The sequence below is a fragment of the Anneissia japonica genome, unplaced genomic scaffold (assembly GCF_011630105.1).
Source record: "Anneissia japonica isolate Jap-2015-1 unplaced genomic scaffold, ASM1163010v1 scaffold287991_len637273_cov151, whole genome shotgun sequence".
In the NCBI taxonomy this organism is placed as follows: Eukaryota; Metazoa; Echinodermata; class Crinoidea; order Comatulida; family Comatulidae; genus Anneissia; species Anneissia japonica.
In genome coordinates, this window is record NW_022692547.1 from 583,397 (window position 1) to 603,717 (window position 20,321).

The 20,321-nt window shown below is 37.2% G+C and overlaps 1 protein-coding gene across 1 annotated transcript in view; it reads right to left on the bottom strand.

Annotated features, from left to right (window-relative positions):
* Positions 1-19,607, bottom strand: part of LOC117100345 (MAM and LDL-receptor class A domain-containing protein 1-like) — a 50,119-nt gene extending 30,512 nt beyond the window's left edge. The window contains exons 1-7 of the mRNA XM_033240005.1: positions 19,516-19,607; positions 18,626-19,050; positions 15,964-16,086; positions 15,449-15,799; positions 9,679-9,825; positions 9,176-9,517; positions 647-751 (exon numbers count right to left, since the gene is read on the bottom strand). Of these exons, the coding sequence (XP_033095896.1) occupies positions 647-751; positions 9,176-9,517; positions 9,679-9,825; positions 15,449-15,799; positions 15,964-16,086; positions 18,626-19,050; positions 19,516-19,607 (1,585 nt within the window). The remainder of the gene's footprint in view (positions 1-646; positions 752-9,175; positions 9,518-9,678; positions 9,826-15,448; positions 15,800-15,963; positions 16,087-18,625; positions 19,051-19,515) is intronic.
* Positions 19,608-20,321: the final 714 nt, after the last annotated feature.

The following is a 20,321-nucleotide window of genomic DNA, read 5'->3' on the forward strand; positions in this document are numbered from 1 at the left end:
GATGATGATGATGATGATGATGATGATGATGATGATGATGATGATGATGATGATTATTAATTATTAATTATTAATTATTAATTATTAATTATTAATTATTAATTATTAATTATTAATTATTAATTATTAATTATTAATTATTAATTATTAATTATTAATTAATAATAAAAATTAATAATAATAATTGTTAATTTCTATAACGCACATAAACGAGGTCTCTATTCGCCCAACAATATTGTGGACAAGAAACAATAAAAAAATAAAAAAATTAAAATAAAAATCAATAAACACCTAGCTAGTACCCAAACCGAAGTATGGGGTTATACCATCACCGGCATCTGGAGATCTGTGTTTATGTACTCCAGTTAGCATCAGTTAAGTCTTGATCTTTACTGGGATCATTAGTAAAATAAATAATAGAATAAGAAGAATATACATTATCTCAGTTTCAAACTGAAACTTAGTACTGATGTTGACATTGATTTTTTAATATTCATTCTATTAGCCTAGATTTATGCATAATATTTACAGTCTTTTCAGAAACAGATCATGTTGTATACATTTTTAACCATGTTTTGCACACTAGGTTTAGTATTATATTTAGCTCAATACGTAATGCACATTATTTATCACTGTAAAAACTTACATATATTGCAAGTTGGTCCAAAAAAACCAGACACACACTGACAGTTCTCGTTTCCGTAATCCGAGACACAGACTCCGCCGTTCAAGCAGTCAACATCGCAAGTTTCTTCAATTAGAAATTGAATATTAATTAGTGACATACTCTGTTTGTATTAAAATAACCTCGTTGCTCATCACAATACTTATTGTATAAAATTATTATTGTTATGAAAATCGCATTTGTCTTTATATATACATTGATTGATATACATTGATTATGTAAGCGATAGATTATTGGCGGTGCTTTTGAGCCAGCTTAATACTAAGACTTTTGAAAATTGATGTAGGAATATAATAGTAGTTCTATACCTATATGTTTAAATTATATAACGCATGATATGATGACTATTAAATACAGTTTAGAGATCAAGGAACATAATATAATGTACATACGTAGAAATAATATATATTATATACCTGCTATACCTATCCGGATACCGCTAACGGTTAGCGCTAACCGATCGGGCGTTCTCACGCAGGTGCTAACAGTTAGCGCTAACGGTTAGCTCCCGATCCGGATACTAGGGCTCTCGTGAGAACCAGACTATAACTATTCGTTTCATTGTAGCTTGTGTGATACGTGTTATTTTAGGTTTTTTTATATTTGTATTCACATTTATACTTGCATATCTATTTTTACATTTTAACCAGATTGCCTTGGATTTCAGGTTTTAAATTGATATTTGTGAAGCATTGATTTGTTTATCTATTGTATAATTTTATCATTGCTAACCCACTTATTTTCAATTTTAGCCTATTTAACCTTTGACCTATACGTGTGTGATCTTTCCAATTGACAATGTCGAAGGTTAACTTTCCTGTAAAAATAAATTTCTGTGACGGGAGGGATCTGTATGAACTCCCACATGTTAAGAAAAAACGTGCACAACAGATAATCCGTTGGAGGACACGTCATGGTAACTTAACGCCGGATAGTTTGGATACTATTAAGGGGGTTAGTAGATCTAATTTGAAGAAGTATGTAGACTTCACGCCTAATCCTCTTTTGGGGGAAGTGGGGGTTGGTTCGATGATCCAATCGGTCTCATCCCTAGTTGATAATAAGAACCTGGCTGCTGTTTCCAGTAGTCGTCAGTTACCATCAACTCCTGTTACTAACCCACCCCGTCACCACCAGGATATACCGTGTCATCCCGGGAATAGGTTGTCTCCAACTCCTGCCCTGAGTAGATCGGATCCCGTCCTGGTTGCGTGTCATGGTTCACCATCTCGAACGAGTAAATCATCATCTAAGGGTAAATCCAGGCGAATCCGCCGCCCTGTTGAGTACTCTGAGAGTGAGGGTGAGGAAGAGAGTGTCTGTAAGAGTGAGGAAAGTGATGATGAGCACGATAGCAGTGAGATCTTGCGACATCAGCGAGCTTTCCTCGACTTGATCGACCACAAGAAGATTATTATAGACATCATCGTCAACGGGATGATTATCCCAGACCCTATTATCGACATGTTGCTTATCCTGGACCCGATCATCGATGGGATGATTACTATAGATCAGAACGACAACGGGAGGATTATCATAGACCTGGGTTGAGAACTCTCAAGCCGAGGGATATTCCCAAAAACTTAGTATTTAAGGGCAAGGAAAGCTGGTCTTTCTTTAGAAAACGTTTTCTAGCCTTTACAGAAGAGTATGAGCTAACACCGAAAGCTAAAACTGAAACTCTTTGTTGGTGTGTGGAGGGGTCTGCGGCCGATTTCTATGTGAATCTCCTAGAAATGGACCGTAGGATCACCTTCAAGAAGATCTTGAAGGCCTTTGATAAACGTTTCGGGGAGGAAGGTTTGCCTGCCGTCCTGCAAGCTCGATTGGAAGCCGCCACTCAACGTGAAGACGAATCCATTGATGAGTGGGGTGATCGAGTTATGACTATGACCAAAAAAGCATATATAGATCTGCCAAGGGCCTGGATCCGTCAGCAAGCTGCTACGAGGTTCTGTCTTGGTTGTCGAGATACAGAGGCTGGGAGATATGTCCTCCACAAGCAAGTTTCCACTCTGGCAGAGGCTTTGACTGAGTATGAGCAGTACTATCAGGCTGTATGGTAGGAGAGGGAGCAGATCTCGAAATAGTGGAAAATCCATGATCAAGTCTGCTACCCGTGTCACTCAACGTTCATCATCTCCTTACTCCTGCAGGGAGCAGACTGCAGGGCTGCAAAATGCCAACAAGTAAGTGAACGTTACAACCGGGGTGGTAAGTCCAACTATCCCAGATCCTCCGCTCCTATAAGGCAAGCTGCAGTTATACCCACAAGTAAACCGGTTACGACGGGCCAGAAACCATCCCCATCTCCATCATGCAACACTGAGAGAAGGTTAACTGGCCTCGAAGATCAGGTGGATGCAGTTAACAGAAAGCTGGACGCAGTGTTGGATATGTTGAAACCACGTGGGGATCGATGCCTTGAAATGCCAAGAGGCAGGACACTGTCGTAATAACTGTCCCAAACTCGTCTCTTTTAAACAACCTAGGCGGGTTGGCCCCCAGGGAGAGGATCCTTTAAGCGAGTAGGGGTCGGAAGCCATGGCCAGCTAGCCGACCATCCTCCCCTTAGCGGCCAACAACTACTTAAAGACGAAGAAACCAAGAACGACGTAGTTTCTCTTGTTCCAGGTGGGCCTAGCAATACTGTTAGTCCACAGAGCATACGTCTTGTTCCGGGTGGGCCTAACAATGCTGTTAGTCCACAAGATACACATCAAGAAACTGTGATATCATCGACCAACTCTACCTCATCCACTGCCTCTCAAACAACCGATTCACAGTTGTGCACACCGGGGGACAGTAATGAGCCAGCGACAAGAACAACAACGATAAAAGAAATAACTATCAGTACAGTAGGATCTGAGAATGCCCTGCATACGACTGCTTTAGTTAATAATGTAAAAATAAATGTAGTTGTAGATACCGCAGCTGATTACACCATCCTCTCTGATAGAGTATACTCTAGACTTGAACCAGCGCCACCTGTTGTTGCAAAATTATCCTTCACTTTAGCGGGAAGGCTAACATCTATGCCAGGCTATAAGGTGGGTCCCGTCAATTTCCGATTGGGTTCCAATGAGTATAAAAGATTCTTCTACGTAGCCCCTATAAATGATGAAATGCTCTTGGGTGGGGATTTCCTGCACCCTAATAAAGCAATTATTGATTTTGGGAGGCTACTACTAACCATTGGTGATAGCACCATATCGCTTAGGAGCGACTCCAAACCCGCTCTAAGGATTGCCCGAGTATGTGTAGCTAAACGTAAGGTGATACCTCCCCACTGTGTTACACATGTTAAGTGTCATCTAGTCAATAATGGTTTACCCATGCCTGATCTCGTCATGGAACCAGGAGACATACAAAGGGTAGCGATTCCCGTTACACTGCACCGCTGCATTGATGTGCCATGCATCTGTGTAATTAATATGTCCAATATTTATGTCACTATGAAGAAGGGTAGACAGATAGGCAAGGCCGTAGAGCCTGAAAATCTAGATGAAATTATTACCGATGGCCCTCTCATTAAACAACGTCATCGGCCCACGCCGTTACGTTTTGACAGCAAAGAGGAGCAAGAAATTAATAAGATGCTGGAAGATGGAGTTATCCAATTCTGTACTGACCATCATGCATTACACAATACCATGATGAAATGCAGAAACCTGGGCAAGTCGGTACGCATCGAGCAGCAACAAGGTTCCCTGGGTATGGGAATGCCCTGGGCGTTGCAAGCATGCAGGCCCGATGACTTGCGGAATTCCCAGATGGAGCATCTTCCCCTGAGCACTGTGCGACTTCCTGTACATGTTCAGAAAGGCCCCTGCAAAATGGACCGAAGACTGAGCGGTCAAATCCCTTGGGACCCGGGTATTGAATCTAATATCTGGTAGCTCTCCTGGGTGGGGTTTATATCCACACGGTTGGTCATCAAGTCTGATGGCCTTTCTCTCAAGAATTGTGGATCAGAATTATTGGGTAGTCATCGTATCCCATCAGTTGATTTTTCCACTGATGGCTCTAATGAAACTTAACTATATTACTCTTTGCCGACTGAAGTTGAGGGACTTCCAGTTCTTATGTCCATAGAGAAACCTATGGAAGCTATAGCATTCGATCAGCCAATACCTCCTGCAGCTGGTGGACTATTTATTACCCACGGGGTAGCGTCTCCTTTTTCAAACGAAGGAGGAGTGTAGTGACGACCCCCGTACGTTCGTATCCCCGATCTACGCAGGAAGGCATGACCTCAAGGTCAGCTCATCTGCATAACCCACAGCCGGGTGTGCTGCACAGGCGACCAGGGGTACCTGGTGAGATTAGTCACTCGTACACTGGACTTTATGCAAGACGCATCTTAGCTAACGCTACAGGATTGGTTTTATGTGTATCTGGTGTCCGGGTCTGCTATACAGGGTATATACACCGTACTATATACGGCGTGTACCATTACTCTGTGTGTCCGTATTGGATTTATATATTGGAGTATTATCGCCTCGAAGCAAGATATTCCATTGGATAAGGTAAGCTTCACTCGGTACTTATCAGAGTATATAGGCGATAATTACTACAAGTACAATAATAATAAAGATGTAAACAGGTTTCCAAATATCATTTGAGAATTCCACATAAAACTAGATGTAATATCAGATAATGATTAGCTAGGCCTAGGATTCCATCACCGATCCCAAAATAGCCTATATTCTCACCTACCAGCGTACGGTCCCCGCACTAGCCAGCGTTATCAACCTTTCACGAGATGATTATCAAAACAAAAACAAACTCCCTTCTCCTGTGGAATTCTGTAACTCTTTTTGGTTGCAAAAAGCCCTTCTTGTCCTTCTAGAACATTCTAGGGTTTACTGTCGCTAATTACAACTCATCACCGAGCCAGTCATTACTTTTCGTCAACCAAGACCCCTCGCATTTCCTAATTCCGCTCGCTTCTCCCACAAAGTTCTAAAAAACATTCTCACCTCACTCATTGAGGTAAATGACCTGGGGTCACTACTTTGTGACATTCTTTTAGAACAGAAATCCTTTGACTAAAACAAATCAAATAGCAAATATTCTCTACACCTTCTAACTATAAATGTTAGGGTATAATACCTTATAGGCCATCATCACAGGAGATGCAAGGAACATGTATGATGGTATTCGAAAAGCGCTTGGACCAAGGATAGTGAAGGTATCACCATTGAAAGCCTCCGATGGATCCATGCTGATAGACAAGATCAATCAACTGGAAAGATGGGAAGAACACTACATGGACATTTATTCCAGGGATGCTCCAATCGACAAGAAAGCTTTAGATGAAATACCTCGCCTCGAGCAAATGCATCTTGACTCAGAGCCTGATATTGAATCACTCTGCAGGGCTATAGACACCTTGTCTAACAACCGAGCACCAGGGACAGATGGTATACCATCAGAACTATTGGAAGCTGCTAAAAATGCTCTGATACTACCTGTATTCAATCTACTAATACAGTGCTGGAGGACAGGAGACATTCCACAAGATACGAGAGATACTCTTATTGTTAATCTATAAGAACAAAGGTGATCGATCAGACTGTAACAATTACAGAGGAATCTCACTCTTGAATATAACTGGAAAAGCAATCGCAAAGGTCATAGCACAACAATTACAACATGTTGCTGAGCGCATATACCCAGAATCCCAGTGCGGTTTTCGTGCGAAAAGATCCACTAATGACATGATATTTTCCTTGAGACAACTATAGGAGAAGTGTGAGAACAAAGAAAACCTCTATATGTTGCCTTTGTGGATCTTACAAAGGTCTTTGATATGGTGAATAGGGAAGGCCTCTGGATGATTCTTGAAAAAATGGTTGTCCTCAAAAGCTCCTTCGGTTAATTAGGTTTTCATAGTATATGCATGGATATATAAAATCAGAACAAAACGTATCCAAGGGTTTTAACATCAGAAACGGATGCAAGCAGGGAGACGTTCTAGCTCCTGTTATTTGGAATGTACTTTGCTGTGATTTTACAGTATTCATTCAAAGAAGTGAGGGAGGGTATTTACCTGCACACACGTTCAACCTTTCAAGACTGAAGTCTAAAACCAAAATGTCTACAGTCCTTGTTAGAGAATCGTTGTTTGCTGAAGATGCAGGACTTGTCTCACACTCCAATAGTGGACTGCAACAACTGATCACTTGCTTCAAAAATGCATGTGGAACAACTAACAAGTTTAGCTACTTAGGCTGAACAATATCACGTAATCTTTCTCTTGATGAAGAATTGAATACACGTACTGTATAGGGAAGGCTGCGACAACATTTGGTAGACTGACTGAATGTGCCTGGACTAACAACAAATTAACCTTAGCCACAAGAATAACCATATATCAAGCATATGTGCAAAGTGTATTACTCTAAGGAAGTGAGACATGGACCTTATATTCCAAACAAGAGAAGAAACTAAACAACTTCCACTTCAGGTATTTACGTCAAATCCTGAAACTGAAATGGCAAGACAAGGTCACAAATGCAGAAGTTTTGAGAAGAACAAAGTCACGAAGTATGTTTGCAATCATCAAACAGAAAAAATTGACATGGCATGGACATGTACATCTCTTGCCTGATGGACGGTTACCAAAAGACATCATGTATGGTAAACTGACTTCAGGAACAAGATCTTTAGGACGACCCAAGCTACGTTATGCAAGCAGGACCTCCACACCTTAAACATTGATCCTAATACATGGGAAGTATTAGCAGAGAACCGAGGAACATGGTGAAGAACATTACATGAAGGTGCTAAATTCTGAAAAGAGAAGCGAAAAGAGGAAAAAATCTTTAACTAACGACCAAGTTTACGATGATTATCTGTGCGAGAAGTGCCAAAGGAGATGTAAATCTAGAATAGGTCTAATCAGTCAAGAAAGGAAATGTCTCAAGACAAATAAAATAAATAATCTATACATTAAAGGAAAATAAACACTATGAATAAATTAATATTAATTATTAATTATAAATAGTAAAACAATGCTTCAAACATACACAAAACACATACAGCATTCATTGTGTCTGATGTGGATGCATCTTTGCAATCGTCTGTCACAGATGGAAGGTGCCATAATATATAATTAGATACTTTATTCATAGTGAATTGTTGTGTATGAAGGATTTGATATATTGATATGTGTGTGTGTGTATGTGTGTATGTATGTATGCGTGTATGTGTGTATGTATGTATGTATGTATGTATGTATGTATGTATGTATGTATGTACAGTATGTATATATCAAACAAACCATTTAGCAGATTTTACAAGTGATTATACAAGGCGCTGCCATCATTATTTCCCTGGTTACTGGATACTGAATTGGCAGATCCACCCATTATTAACTTTTTCTGCTCCCTAGAGAGTATCCCTGTTCATTGCTGCTTGAACGCGCACGACTCATACATTTATATGCCATACCATCCTAGAAGGTACCCATTTACTACTAGAAAGTTCAACGCCGAAGTAGTGTATAAACTCCGAAATGTTAAGAGCAATTATTCAAAAACAGATATTGGTTTTGCCAAGTTTTAGGGTAAGTAATTTAAGAGAACAAAGGATCCAACAAATTAACATATTTTATCCCCGCCGTAACTTCCCACAGTAATGTTAAACATGTAGTCTGAAGTTTTCATAGTCCATGTTGAGTAAATAATATCTGCTTTGTCTTCAGAGATTCCGGTGTGCTTTTGTGCGTACGAGCTATCGTCTGTTAACAATATTTGTGATAGATAATTAGAGTTCCACAATGTTAAAAATTATGGACTTCTTGGTTTGTGCTGGATGGGTTTAAATCATTCTGTGACAGAAATGGTGTTTTTCCATTTCTTTATTTGTGTTTTTGTGAGCCGGTCATGGTTTATCCGGTGGAGAATGGTCTTGCCTATGATTTTTTATGGGTTTAAGAGTCTACAGTTGTAAAATGTTTTCGTTATAGTATTTGAATGTTAATGTTATGAAAGTTTTCTTCATCAATGGTTTCTATTTGGTTCCAATTTCAAGCTTTGTAGCAATTGATTTAGTTGCATTGTTAATTTTGTGGGTGCTGCCTTCTTTTCTCTTCTTTTATGATATGACATAGTGATGTTTTCGTGTATGAGTTTATCACATTACAGCTAGTTACTTTTCAGAAGTTTGTTGTTTATCAGCAGTGTTGGATGAGTTCATTTGCTTTGCTGGTGATATTTATGATCTTTGAACGTGAGGAAAGGCTTTTTTATGTTTCCCATGATTTTGAAGTTGAGACTATAAGCTTTCCTAGCTTTTCTACCTACAGCTCCACTCTGTGTGAGCATTTCAGTCATTTGTAAGAAAATCTGTGGGGATATATATTAAAATTACTTATTTAAGTTACCCCCTTATTTTTCACAGAGTGTTATTATAGGGCGTAGGTGGTGAAAGCAGAGACAAAGGGCTAGTGGCGAAAATAATAGTTATGAAAGTGTATTTTACCGTTTCTCAAACATGCCCCATCGATGATCCTGACGTCATCTAAAGCAATATCTCCTTTATCACCACTTCTTACAATTCCTTCAAACACTATCTGGAAGGCACTCTTTGTTTCAACTGACAGTTTTCCAAGTCGCCAAACGTTTCCTTGATCGTTTGTATTTGCCCACGCGGGTGCACCAACGGTACCGTCTGTATTGACTAGGTACACATTCAATGTGGCCCCGTACATGTGGTAAAACCACATGACGCATGTGCCGTTTGTTGCGGGATATGACGATGTCCGAAGACGTGCAGTTTTGTTGTTGTATCGCGGATATGAAGTTTCGATGTACATGTAGGAACCTGTAGGCAAATGATAAAATAAATGTTATGGTTTAAGAGATATTGTTGTTATATCTCTTTTTAGTATATTTTATTTATTTTGTTTGTAGTTTTAGAAATATTTTTATCAAGAATTTACAATTTCATTTAGAAAATATAAATTCATGTCAGCTTTTTAATACCTTGTGATGTTCCATAGGTGTGGTCATACTTAGGGCCAGTACCAGATGTGGGTGTTGATCCAGATGTTCTTTTCCAATCAAAATCATCATATTCATCTTGTTCAAAGTAACAGATGTATGGATCCTCGAAATCACATTTGGTTTGCGCTACAAATTATACAAGAAAAAAAGTAACTACAGTTACGTAGTCTTAATAATTCATGACTTTATTAGTAAAAAACTTTTACACTTCAATATACCAATAAGTTTTGGCAATGAGTTTAATCATATTCTTATTTTATACCTAAAGAACTCGGAATGAAATTTTCAAATAATTAAAAAAAAACATGAACTTTACAATTTTACTTGTATATTAAGTCGAACTGGCCCTCAAAATACTTCCATATGTTAATGGTAAACTTCACAAAATTTTGTTTTCACATTTTCAATAATATATTACATTTCATTTCATTTCATTTATTTCGCCTTTTTTTTTTTATAATAACAATACAGTAAAATATTCAGAAAATTCGAAAAGGTAATCCATGTTTCCCCCAAGAGCCGGCAGGATTACCAAAAAGTAAAATTAATTACTGTCTGAGTGGCTCTCCAAGCAATGGGGGAAACATGGACTAGCAGTATAAATACATTATAACAATATGTATATATATATATATATATATGTGTGTGAAAATACAAAAATAATTAACAATTAAAATATGTTCATTACTTATATTATTATTGTTATTTTTATTATTACTATTACTATTATTATTATTATTATTATTATTATTATTATTATTATTATTATAACAACAATAATAATAACTACAATAATTTTGATTACAACTACCAGCATAATAATTATTATAAATATTAAACAATCACACAAACCAAAAAAAAGTACACAAAAAATTTATCAGAAATAGGAAAACACCCACCCCCAAACCCTGCCCCCACATCACAAACCAACAAACACCAAAAAGAGAAAATTAAGTAATTAGAGTTCACTTTCAGCTTGACTTGGGCATAGGCATATCTGAAATTCTCTCAGTTGTAAAAATGTTCTTTTAGCTTTCTGAGAAATAAGTTAATGTTAAAGAGAGCAGCATCACGTACTTCAAGTGGAAGAGTTTCCCATACAATGGGAAAATAATTGAAAGCAGAGAATTTAAATGTATTGGTTCGGGCAAAGGCATGCCTAAAATGCAAATCATCAGAGTGTCTTGTGTTGATCTTAACAAATTCCAAACAGTTTAAATCATACACATGATAAAGGCATTTACAAACAAAAGCTACAAGAATGAAATCATATCTAGCCTTCATAGAGATCAAGTTAAATTTAACTAATCTCTCCTCATAGCTTAACACAGATCTGAGTTCATTTGGGATGCTCATACGAGTTGCTTTTCTCTGAACCTTTTCAATAGATTTCAAATGTCCAGCTTGAAATGGATACCAACTCGGTACTCCATACTCTAAAATTGGTCTCACGAGGGAATTATATAATTTGATAAAGGCTTCGGAGTGATTGTATTTCAAAGTTCGCTTAATAAAGACCCTTGGAAGTGACATCATTAACGTGAGCACCCCATGATAAATTAGATGCAATGTTAACACCAAGGTACTTGTGAGTAGAAGTGAGCTGAAGCTACATTATTTGCTTCTTTAACATTATAGGTGTAATTTTTTAAACCTGGGTCCAACAATACTTAGTTACGGCAAGTTAAAAGCTTTTTAACACCTTTTAGGTTTTTTTATTTCTGGATTACGGTTACTTAAATCGTTTTGTATTAGTGAGATTAGAGAGATTTGATAAATGTCTTCCAATTCTGCTACAAGCTTTACTTGTTTTCGATCTTATTTGATGCTACTAAGGATAATATTTGAGATGTGAATTACGTAATATTGTTAGTGTAATTTTAAACGTCTTATTTTCTTTATATTATATGCTTTCTAAAGTGTTATTAGTATAATTGTTCCAGAGTAAGAATTTGAGTCTTCCTTATGCACATAGAATTCTTTTATTGGCCTAATTCCAAAAGCTGTAGATATCTGTCTCTTATACACATCTAGATGTGTATAAGAGACAGAAATGGGGTCAAAACAAAGAACCCATGTGCACTAAGCTTTGAGTTTAAGAACAGAAATTAAAAAAAATCTGTAAATGCCAATAAAAGTGTCAGATGCACGATTATCATCTGACTCGTTGATTATTCTGCCCCATGCAATAGTAGAGCATGTTTCTGAGCTTAAACTGTTATGTACATATTTCTGTGATTGACTCAACATCAGTTCCTCGAGCTCAAGGTAAGCATTATAATGGGCCTAAAATCGGTTAGTGACCGGTCAAGTCAGTTACAACTAGACCAGGATCAGTAGGTGTGAGATTATTCCTTATTAGGTGTTCGACATAATGACGAATTTAGTTTCAGAGTAGTCTTTAACTAATCATTTCTATTTTGTTATATTACGTGACACAAATTAAATTTCTTAGTTTTCACGTAGACTTTGTTGTAAGTTTTATTGTTGGTCAATGCTATCAGTGCTTGCAACATTTTAACGACTTTCTTCTGCTGTATTAATACTGTTTGCAGCTTTTCTAATTTGCCTTTAACACTGATTGATTAGTTGCTCATTAAACTTAGCGTTTTTGATGAATTTTTTTTTGTGAAACCGAGTATTACAAAAAAAGTTTGTAACATGTTTTATTCGTGTATTTGCAACATTCCAATGGTATTGTAATACAGCAAAATTAATTTCAATTTTTAAATTTTTGACATGAATTTTTTAAATCTTTGTCAATAAACATTAGTGTTTATAAACAAACATAAACAAATATATATTATAAAAAAAATATATATTATATAAAAAATGATATATTATATAAAAATATATTATATAAAAATTTATATAAATATATAACGAAAAAAACCCATGCTATTTTTGCTAACCATTAAATGAACACTCGGCATGCCAAGTGTTCACTTAATATTTAGCAAAAGTCCTTGATGTGTCTGCGTAACGAGGCCATATGACTTTTCAAATTTACTCGTGTACCCCTAAAGGAATTTTAATAGTACCCTAAACCACAAAGCAGAGAACTTTAAAAACAAATTGTTTTACCTAAGCTTTAAATGTTTGCAGTCTTCATTCAATGGTACATTCGATTTAAAAAATACAGCATCATCTTTTCTTTCATCTAAACATTTTGATTCTTGCCATGACAACATACAATTTATATTATGTCGATTTGTCGAGATAATCTATCTCTCGCCATGACAACATACAATATGTATTATGTCGACTTGTCAAGATAATCTATCTCGCCATGACAACATAACATTTTTACTATGTCGACTTGTCAAGATAATTTATCTCACCATGACAACATACAACTTTTATTATGTCGACTTGTCAAGATAACCTATCTCGTCATGACAACAAAACATTTTTATTATGTCGACTTGTCAAGATAATCTATCTCGCCATGTCGACATGATATGTATAATGTCGACTTGACAACATAATTATCTTGACAAGTCGTCAAGTCGAATGGCACTTAGGTGTTTCCGTAGTTACCAAAACTGTGAAAGTGTAATTAAGAAATGCCATAGATGAGTTCAATATTTTCATTGAATTGACCGACTTGGACATTTTCTAAATAATTTTCTTGATGTAGCAACTAAAAGTGTATTGTCGTACATACAGTTTTGTAAAAACGCAATTATACCAACTAAATATATGAGACATATTATCCAAATATCAAACAATGGGTATCCAAAAATTTACGTACATTGATGAAAGAAAAATATTCTACATGACGAAATGAAGCTCTGGCAAACAGTAAACGCATTAAAAAAAAGTAAGTAAAAAGTGATCGGAAAATCAATCGAAGATAAATTTGAATCTGGTGACATTCGGATTGTATGGATCGGGATGCAGTAAATAAAACGGAGTTAGAAGTAAATACAGCCTTGTGGACTTCAGAAGACTGCGATTTCAGCGAATGAATTAAACATATTTTATACTCTTTCGCTGAAGTCATCTTTCAAGGTCGTCAATTGTCACAACAAAATCAATGTTGCTGTTTTTGATGTTGAAAAGTAGGAAAATCAACTCACATAAAGAATCCGGGGCCTGATGGCGTTTCAAATAAAGTAATTAAGTTCTGTTATTTACAAATTAGCAATATATTTCAGTTCTTGTTCCAGTGGTTTTTAGATATTTCTTGTTTACCTAAGCAATGCAAATATTTCCTATATAAAAAGTAGAGAACCCTTTGATATGCAATGATTAGACCTATTGTCCTCAATGCTAGTCCCATAAAATTTTTTGAAAATTTTATGGGAAATCACTTTACATGAAGATACTAAGACTAATGTTGATATGTTTCAATATGCGTACAGATAAAAAAGAGGGGGTGGGGATTGTTGATGCTGTTACAACATTTAACTCACAAAGGTGGATGCCCATTGAGAGTACCTGTACGTGTGCTATGATTTTGTTCCTCGACTTCAAAATCAGCATTTAACAATTCAACCGCATATTCTTACAGATTAGTTAATCAAGATGGGGTAGCCCAGTTGAACTTCTGGATTTCTGACATTCTTAGTGGAGAAGTCAAATAGTTAAGTTTAATGGTTTCACATCCTCTTCACTTGTATGCAACACCAAAGCTCCTTGAATGTGTGTTTTGTCACCCCTTATGTTCTATCCTTATGTACCCCAATTAAACAGAGTAGATGCCTTAACCTCAAATTGGCTAACGACACCTGTATAGTTCAGCTTGTCAAAAATAATGATATTACTCCGTATTGTTGGTCTTTTGTCAACTCTTTGGACGAGGTTAATAAAAACCAAAGAGATTGTTGTAAATTACCGTAAGAAAATTGTGCATCATGATAATTTAACCATTAATGACGAATTAGTTAAAGTAATTGAAAAACCTAAGTGCCAGGAACCGTCATAGACAATAAAGTAACTTGGGATGAAAATACAATTGAACTACTCATAAAATGCAATAAATGTATGTATTTTCTGTATTGCATTAAAAGGTTTGTTTCTGTCTTTTTTCTCATCAGTTATTTAATCAAGACTGTGTACTAATGTTAATATATGATTTTTACAAGTAAGTGATAAGACTAAGATTAATAGGATTATTAACGAGCCTCAATATCTATTAGCTTTAGTGTTTGTGAACTTGAGCAACTTTGTAATTCTTACTCATTAGAGAAGTTTAAGCACACAATGCAAGATTCCACTCACACTCTTCATCAGGATATTGTAATACATACATCATGTAGAGTCAGACTGATATAGCTCCAAAACAATTTTTTACAGGATACTCTTCATATTTATTGTACTTGCTGTATTTTATCAATTTGTATTTTTAAATGTTCTTTCTTTGAAATGTTCTTTTTTACCCAACTATGCAATGCAAAACATATCTCAAATGTATTGAAAGTTTATTAGTATATCGTATGGTATCGTATAAAGCTATATTATTACAGTGTATTATTTGTAGTTACGGCCCTGGTGCAAACAACTTGGTGGTACGGATATATCTATGAACTGAAAGGGGTAGGTCAATTAAAAATGACAAGTGGTATCAGACCTTGGATGGTAACGGGTAGGGTGGTAAAACGCCGATTTCGCAACAAATCCAGGTGTGGTAAATGGCTGGATGGCGAAGGTTGTATGTATCGTAAGGCCGAGACAAAAGGTCAGGTTGCAAAAATGGATAATAATCATTTTATTGTATGAATTTTGAGATTAAAATGTACTTTACCATCTCTCGAACATGCTCCAAAAGTGATCCTGACGTCATCTAAAGCAATACCACCTGTACTACTTCCTACAATTCCTTCAAACATTATATAATAGTATAAAATGTCTCTTTCGACTGAGATTTGTCCAAGTTGCCAAATATTTCCTTGGTTGTTTTTTTCTGTCCACGCAGGTGTACCAACAACAGCTGTTGCATTGATTATATACACATTTAATATGTTCCCTGTGGTGCCATTCATGTGGTAGAACCACTCAACGCATGTGACGTTCGTTGCATTATATAACAATATCCAAATTCGTCCAGTTTCATTATAGTTTCTCGGATTTGAAGTTTCCATGTACAAATAGAAACCTGTAAGTAAATGGTAAAATAAATGTCCATGATTTCAAAGAGATATGGTTGTTATATGTCTTTGTAGTTTATTTTATTCATTTCGTTTGTAATTTTAGAAATATTTTCATTAAGAATTTACAATTTCATTTAGAAAATTAAAATTCATGTCAACTTTTTAATACCTTGTGATGTTCCGTAGGTGTGGTCATACTTAGGGCCAGTACCAAATGCGTTTGTTGATCCAGATGTTCTTATCCAATAAAAATTATCATTGTAATCTTGGAAAAGGTAAAAGATGTCTGGATCTACAAAAAAAGTAACTGCAGTTTAAGTAGTCTCAATAATAATTTGTGACTTTCATAGTAAAAAACTTTTACACTTCAATATACCAATAATTTTTTGGCAATGAGTTTAATCATATTCCTATTTTGTATCTAAAGTATTCGGAATGAATTTTTCAAATAATTGAAAAAATTCATGAATTTTACAATTTTACTCGTATAAAGTCGAACTAGCCTTTAAAACGCTTCCATATGTTAATGGTAAACCATACAAAATTTTGTTTTCACATTTTCAATAATAGTGTAGCAATACAAAGGATATAATAAAGGCTTACCGTAGTATAGAATATACTACAGTTGTATTTGTATCATCATTGTGTTTCAACAGTAAAGATATTGCAGGATTGGAGCAAGAGAGCAGCCTGCGGAATGGATTGGCAAGTTAGCCCATGCGCAAAGCTCACAGCGCTCGACTCCCCGGAAAGTGAAAAAAATCAAGTGGGTACAGAGGGGAATAAATGATAATTGCACAGAAATACGTACTTGACGTAAAATAAAAACACCAGAAACACCAGGAACGAAAAGTTCGACTAAATTTACCCCAGATAGTTAATTAGGGTAATATTTTGCCCTATTGTTTATTTGATATGACTTTTTTTCAAAACGCCTGCTCTTAAGGTCATTTGTATGCAAAACAATAGGAATTTTGCTGGGTAAGTTTACTTACACCCCCACTTCCAAAAAAAGTACTTATTTTAAAAACAATCATGTAGCTAAACAAAATTCAGAAAAATGCCGAAACAATAGATTGATATTAACTATAATACATATTCAATTGAAAAATTTTTCCCGGAGCTGGCCTTTAAGGATGGAAAAGTGGGTTAATAATGGTGGGTGGAAGGCCATGAAATTAGCTTTAGACTGGGTGGAAAATTTAAAGGCTGGGTGGCCCCGCCCACCTCCGCCCACTATAATTACATCCCTGGTTGTTATAATAGTCATGAATATTTATATAAATTGAGCACAGATGTACAGTCTTCTTGCAAGAACCACATTTGTATTAATAATTAATGAAAACAAAGTATAATTAATATGATTATATAAACATTGCATAAATCACTAATTTGGTGTTTTATTAATATTTTACATTTCTTTTTCGTAATTTACAGTTTACTTTTGTGGAGTGGATCTTCTTCATTTCCATAATTTATTTTGCCATTGCTGCTATAGATTACTTTTATTTTATTAAATTGTTGACTTTAGCGTACGCCAGGGGTAGGAGAAAGGGAGAACGAGTCAGATCACAGACGGACACTACTGCTAGAGTAATATGGCAAAACAAACATGTTTATTAACTGATACCAACAAGGTAACCAACAGCAACGAACAGCACAATGGAAGAGAGCGATAAAGTCGCACTCGCCGATAGAGGGCGAGTTGTGCTACTGGCTTGACTACTTTTTCTTTTCCTTTAAAATACCCACAGTAGCACGCACTGATGTCTAAACTAAAACAACGTTAAACAGGCTCTCAAAGAATAGTACAAAGTGTACAAATAACATACGTGTACTTAAGGTATAAAGCTTAATGGAAAATCAGTTACAAGTGTACTTAAGGTACTAAAGCCTAATCTAAAATGCAGTCCCATATGTATTAAGGTACGAAAGTCTAATCTAAAATGCAGTCACTGAGCCTGGCTGGAAGACGGTGTCTTCTCTGGGGACGTCGTAGAACAGGCTCCGAATGGATAGATGAGTCTGGCTGGAGAATGTTGAAAGGTGAGGACGGCAGGTCCAAGTTTGATGGAGTGGAAATTTCACGCGGTACAGCAAGGGGGGTGGGGAACTAGAGCAGTCTTCTGGGGATGTTCCGTGAGCTTCTTACCGCAAGCCCGGGTAGATGTGGCCATGGGAGAAGGGGGGGGGGGTAAGGGGAATGGGAAGTGGGCACAGTAAAACATTCAGAGCGCTTGACGCGATACGAAGTACTCCTGAGCTGTGAGCCAACAAACTTCCGAATACTGCACCAAGCACCATCCACGTCAATCACAAGGTAGCGTTGACGACCCTGGGACTTGTTACCGTCAGTAATGAGATAAACTAGATCTCCAATCTGCATAGTAGTATCTGGTGCTGTCCGCAACGTAGAGGCCTTGGACCTTGCGATATAGGGGTGTTATATAAGCGCCAGTCATGTTGGGAAAGCAGAAGCTCGCGATCAGAAACAGGAATTTGCTTGTGCGAGAATTGATCGCGCTGTGTCCACATTTCGCGAGCCGACAATCCGCTAGCGCAAATCCGGGTGTTGAGTCGGGCAGTAGCGATGGAGAGAACTACTAGCAGACACCGGGCTACCGCGCGGATCCTGGTGGAGTAACTCAACTTGGAGTTCTTGAACACCCCTTTCTGCAACTGGGTTCTTGTTGACATTCTTAATTCTCCCATCTTCAACAAATATTCTGTGATCTTTTAATAGATTGTCGTCGCCAAGGGCTGCAAAACCTGGAGCAGGATCAGTGCGTATCGTAGCGGGGGGGGACCATCTAAAGGACGTAATTCAATACATAGACGAAGCAGTGCATCGCGTAGGGTGTCGTGGCGCTCGTTTTCAATCAGACAAGACAAAGTGTAGGAAGTTACAACCTCCCTCAAAAGAAGTATGAGCTGACATTCGTGCTTTATGACATCAGCTGCAAACGCGATTCCAACAACCTCCGGTGGGTCCCCGGTGGTCTGATCAATCATGGTATGAGGTATGCGACGCGAGGCAGCACACTGATGACACGAGTCGGAAACTTGGTCAATATACTTGTCTAAATCAAGGGCGAAGAAATAGCGGCGAACAGATAGTTTGAGCTGGTGACTAGTGGGGTGGTCAAGACGAATGTGAAGGGCAGTAAGGAGACCCTCAATGATAGATCTGGGGACTATGATACATTCCTTAGTAGCTGCCAGAGGCTCACAACGAGGGGCGACTAAAAGGTTGTCCCTGCCAATAGAAGCAACATTGAGATATCTTTTGACATTGTAGCAGTACTACCATCTGTAAATTTGTATATAGGATCTGTGTGTAAATAATACCTTGCATTTTTAACTAATATCCCAACTTCATGGGTTATACACCAAGCTTAGGAAGGTCATTTACCTTAAGGTCATTTGCCTTAATTCAAGTGACCACACATCATTTGGGAATGTTGATGAGTTTCCCAGGTACTAGACAAGGACAGGCACAGTACACTTACACTAAAATATCTTTGACATTGTTGATTTTCTTAGAGGGACGAGTACCATGTATTAGGTGAGCCCTAACTCTTCTCAGGTCTGAGCACTCATTCTGGAGAGCTAGCCAAACTGTCTTGTTTGTAAAAGGTAACCGGCCATCCCCTAAAATTACATCTCGTGTGGAAGTGCGCAGTACGACAGATTCTTCATTATGGTGAACAAAAGAACAAACCTGGCAATTGTCAGAGTCACACATGAGTGTATTGCAACTTGCAAAGTCGGAGGGTATGTTAGCTGATCCTGCCAGATGCCTAATAGATACATGATAGTGACTAGCAATGGAAAGAAAAGTAGAGACGCGCGGCGACATAACTTCTCCAAAGCCTGCACACACGGCTTACTATCAGTTAAAACACAGCAGGGCCGGCGGAACGTTTTTCAAAGTTGGGGGGGGGGCCCACTTATAAGCAGGCGCGTAACAGGGGCTGTCTCTTATACACATCTAGATGTGTATAAGAGACAGGTGTTTCAACAGTAAAGATATTGCAGGATTGGAGCAAGAGAGCAGCCTGCGGAATGGATTGGCAAGTTAGCCCATGCGCAAAGCTCACAGCGCTCGACTCCCCGGAAAGTGAAAAAAATCAAGTGGGTACAGAGGGGAATAAATGATAATTGCACAGAAATACGTACTTGACGTAAAATAAAAACACCAGAAACACCAGGAACGAAAAGTTCGACTAAATTTACCCCAGATAGTTAATTAGGGTAATATTTTGCCCTATTGTTTATTTGATATGACTTTTTTTCAAAACGCCTGCTCTTAAGGTCATTTGTATGCAAAACAATAGGAATTTTGCTGGGTAAGTTTACTTACACCCCCACTTCCAAAAAAAGTACTTATTTTAAAAACAATCATGTAGCTAAACAAAATTCAGAAAAATGCCGAAACAATAGATTGATATTAACTATAATACATATTCAATTGAAAAATTTTTCCCGGAGCTGGCCTTTAAGGATGGAAAAGTGGGTTAATAATGG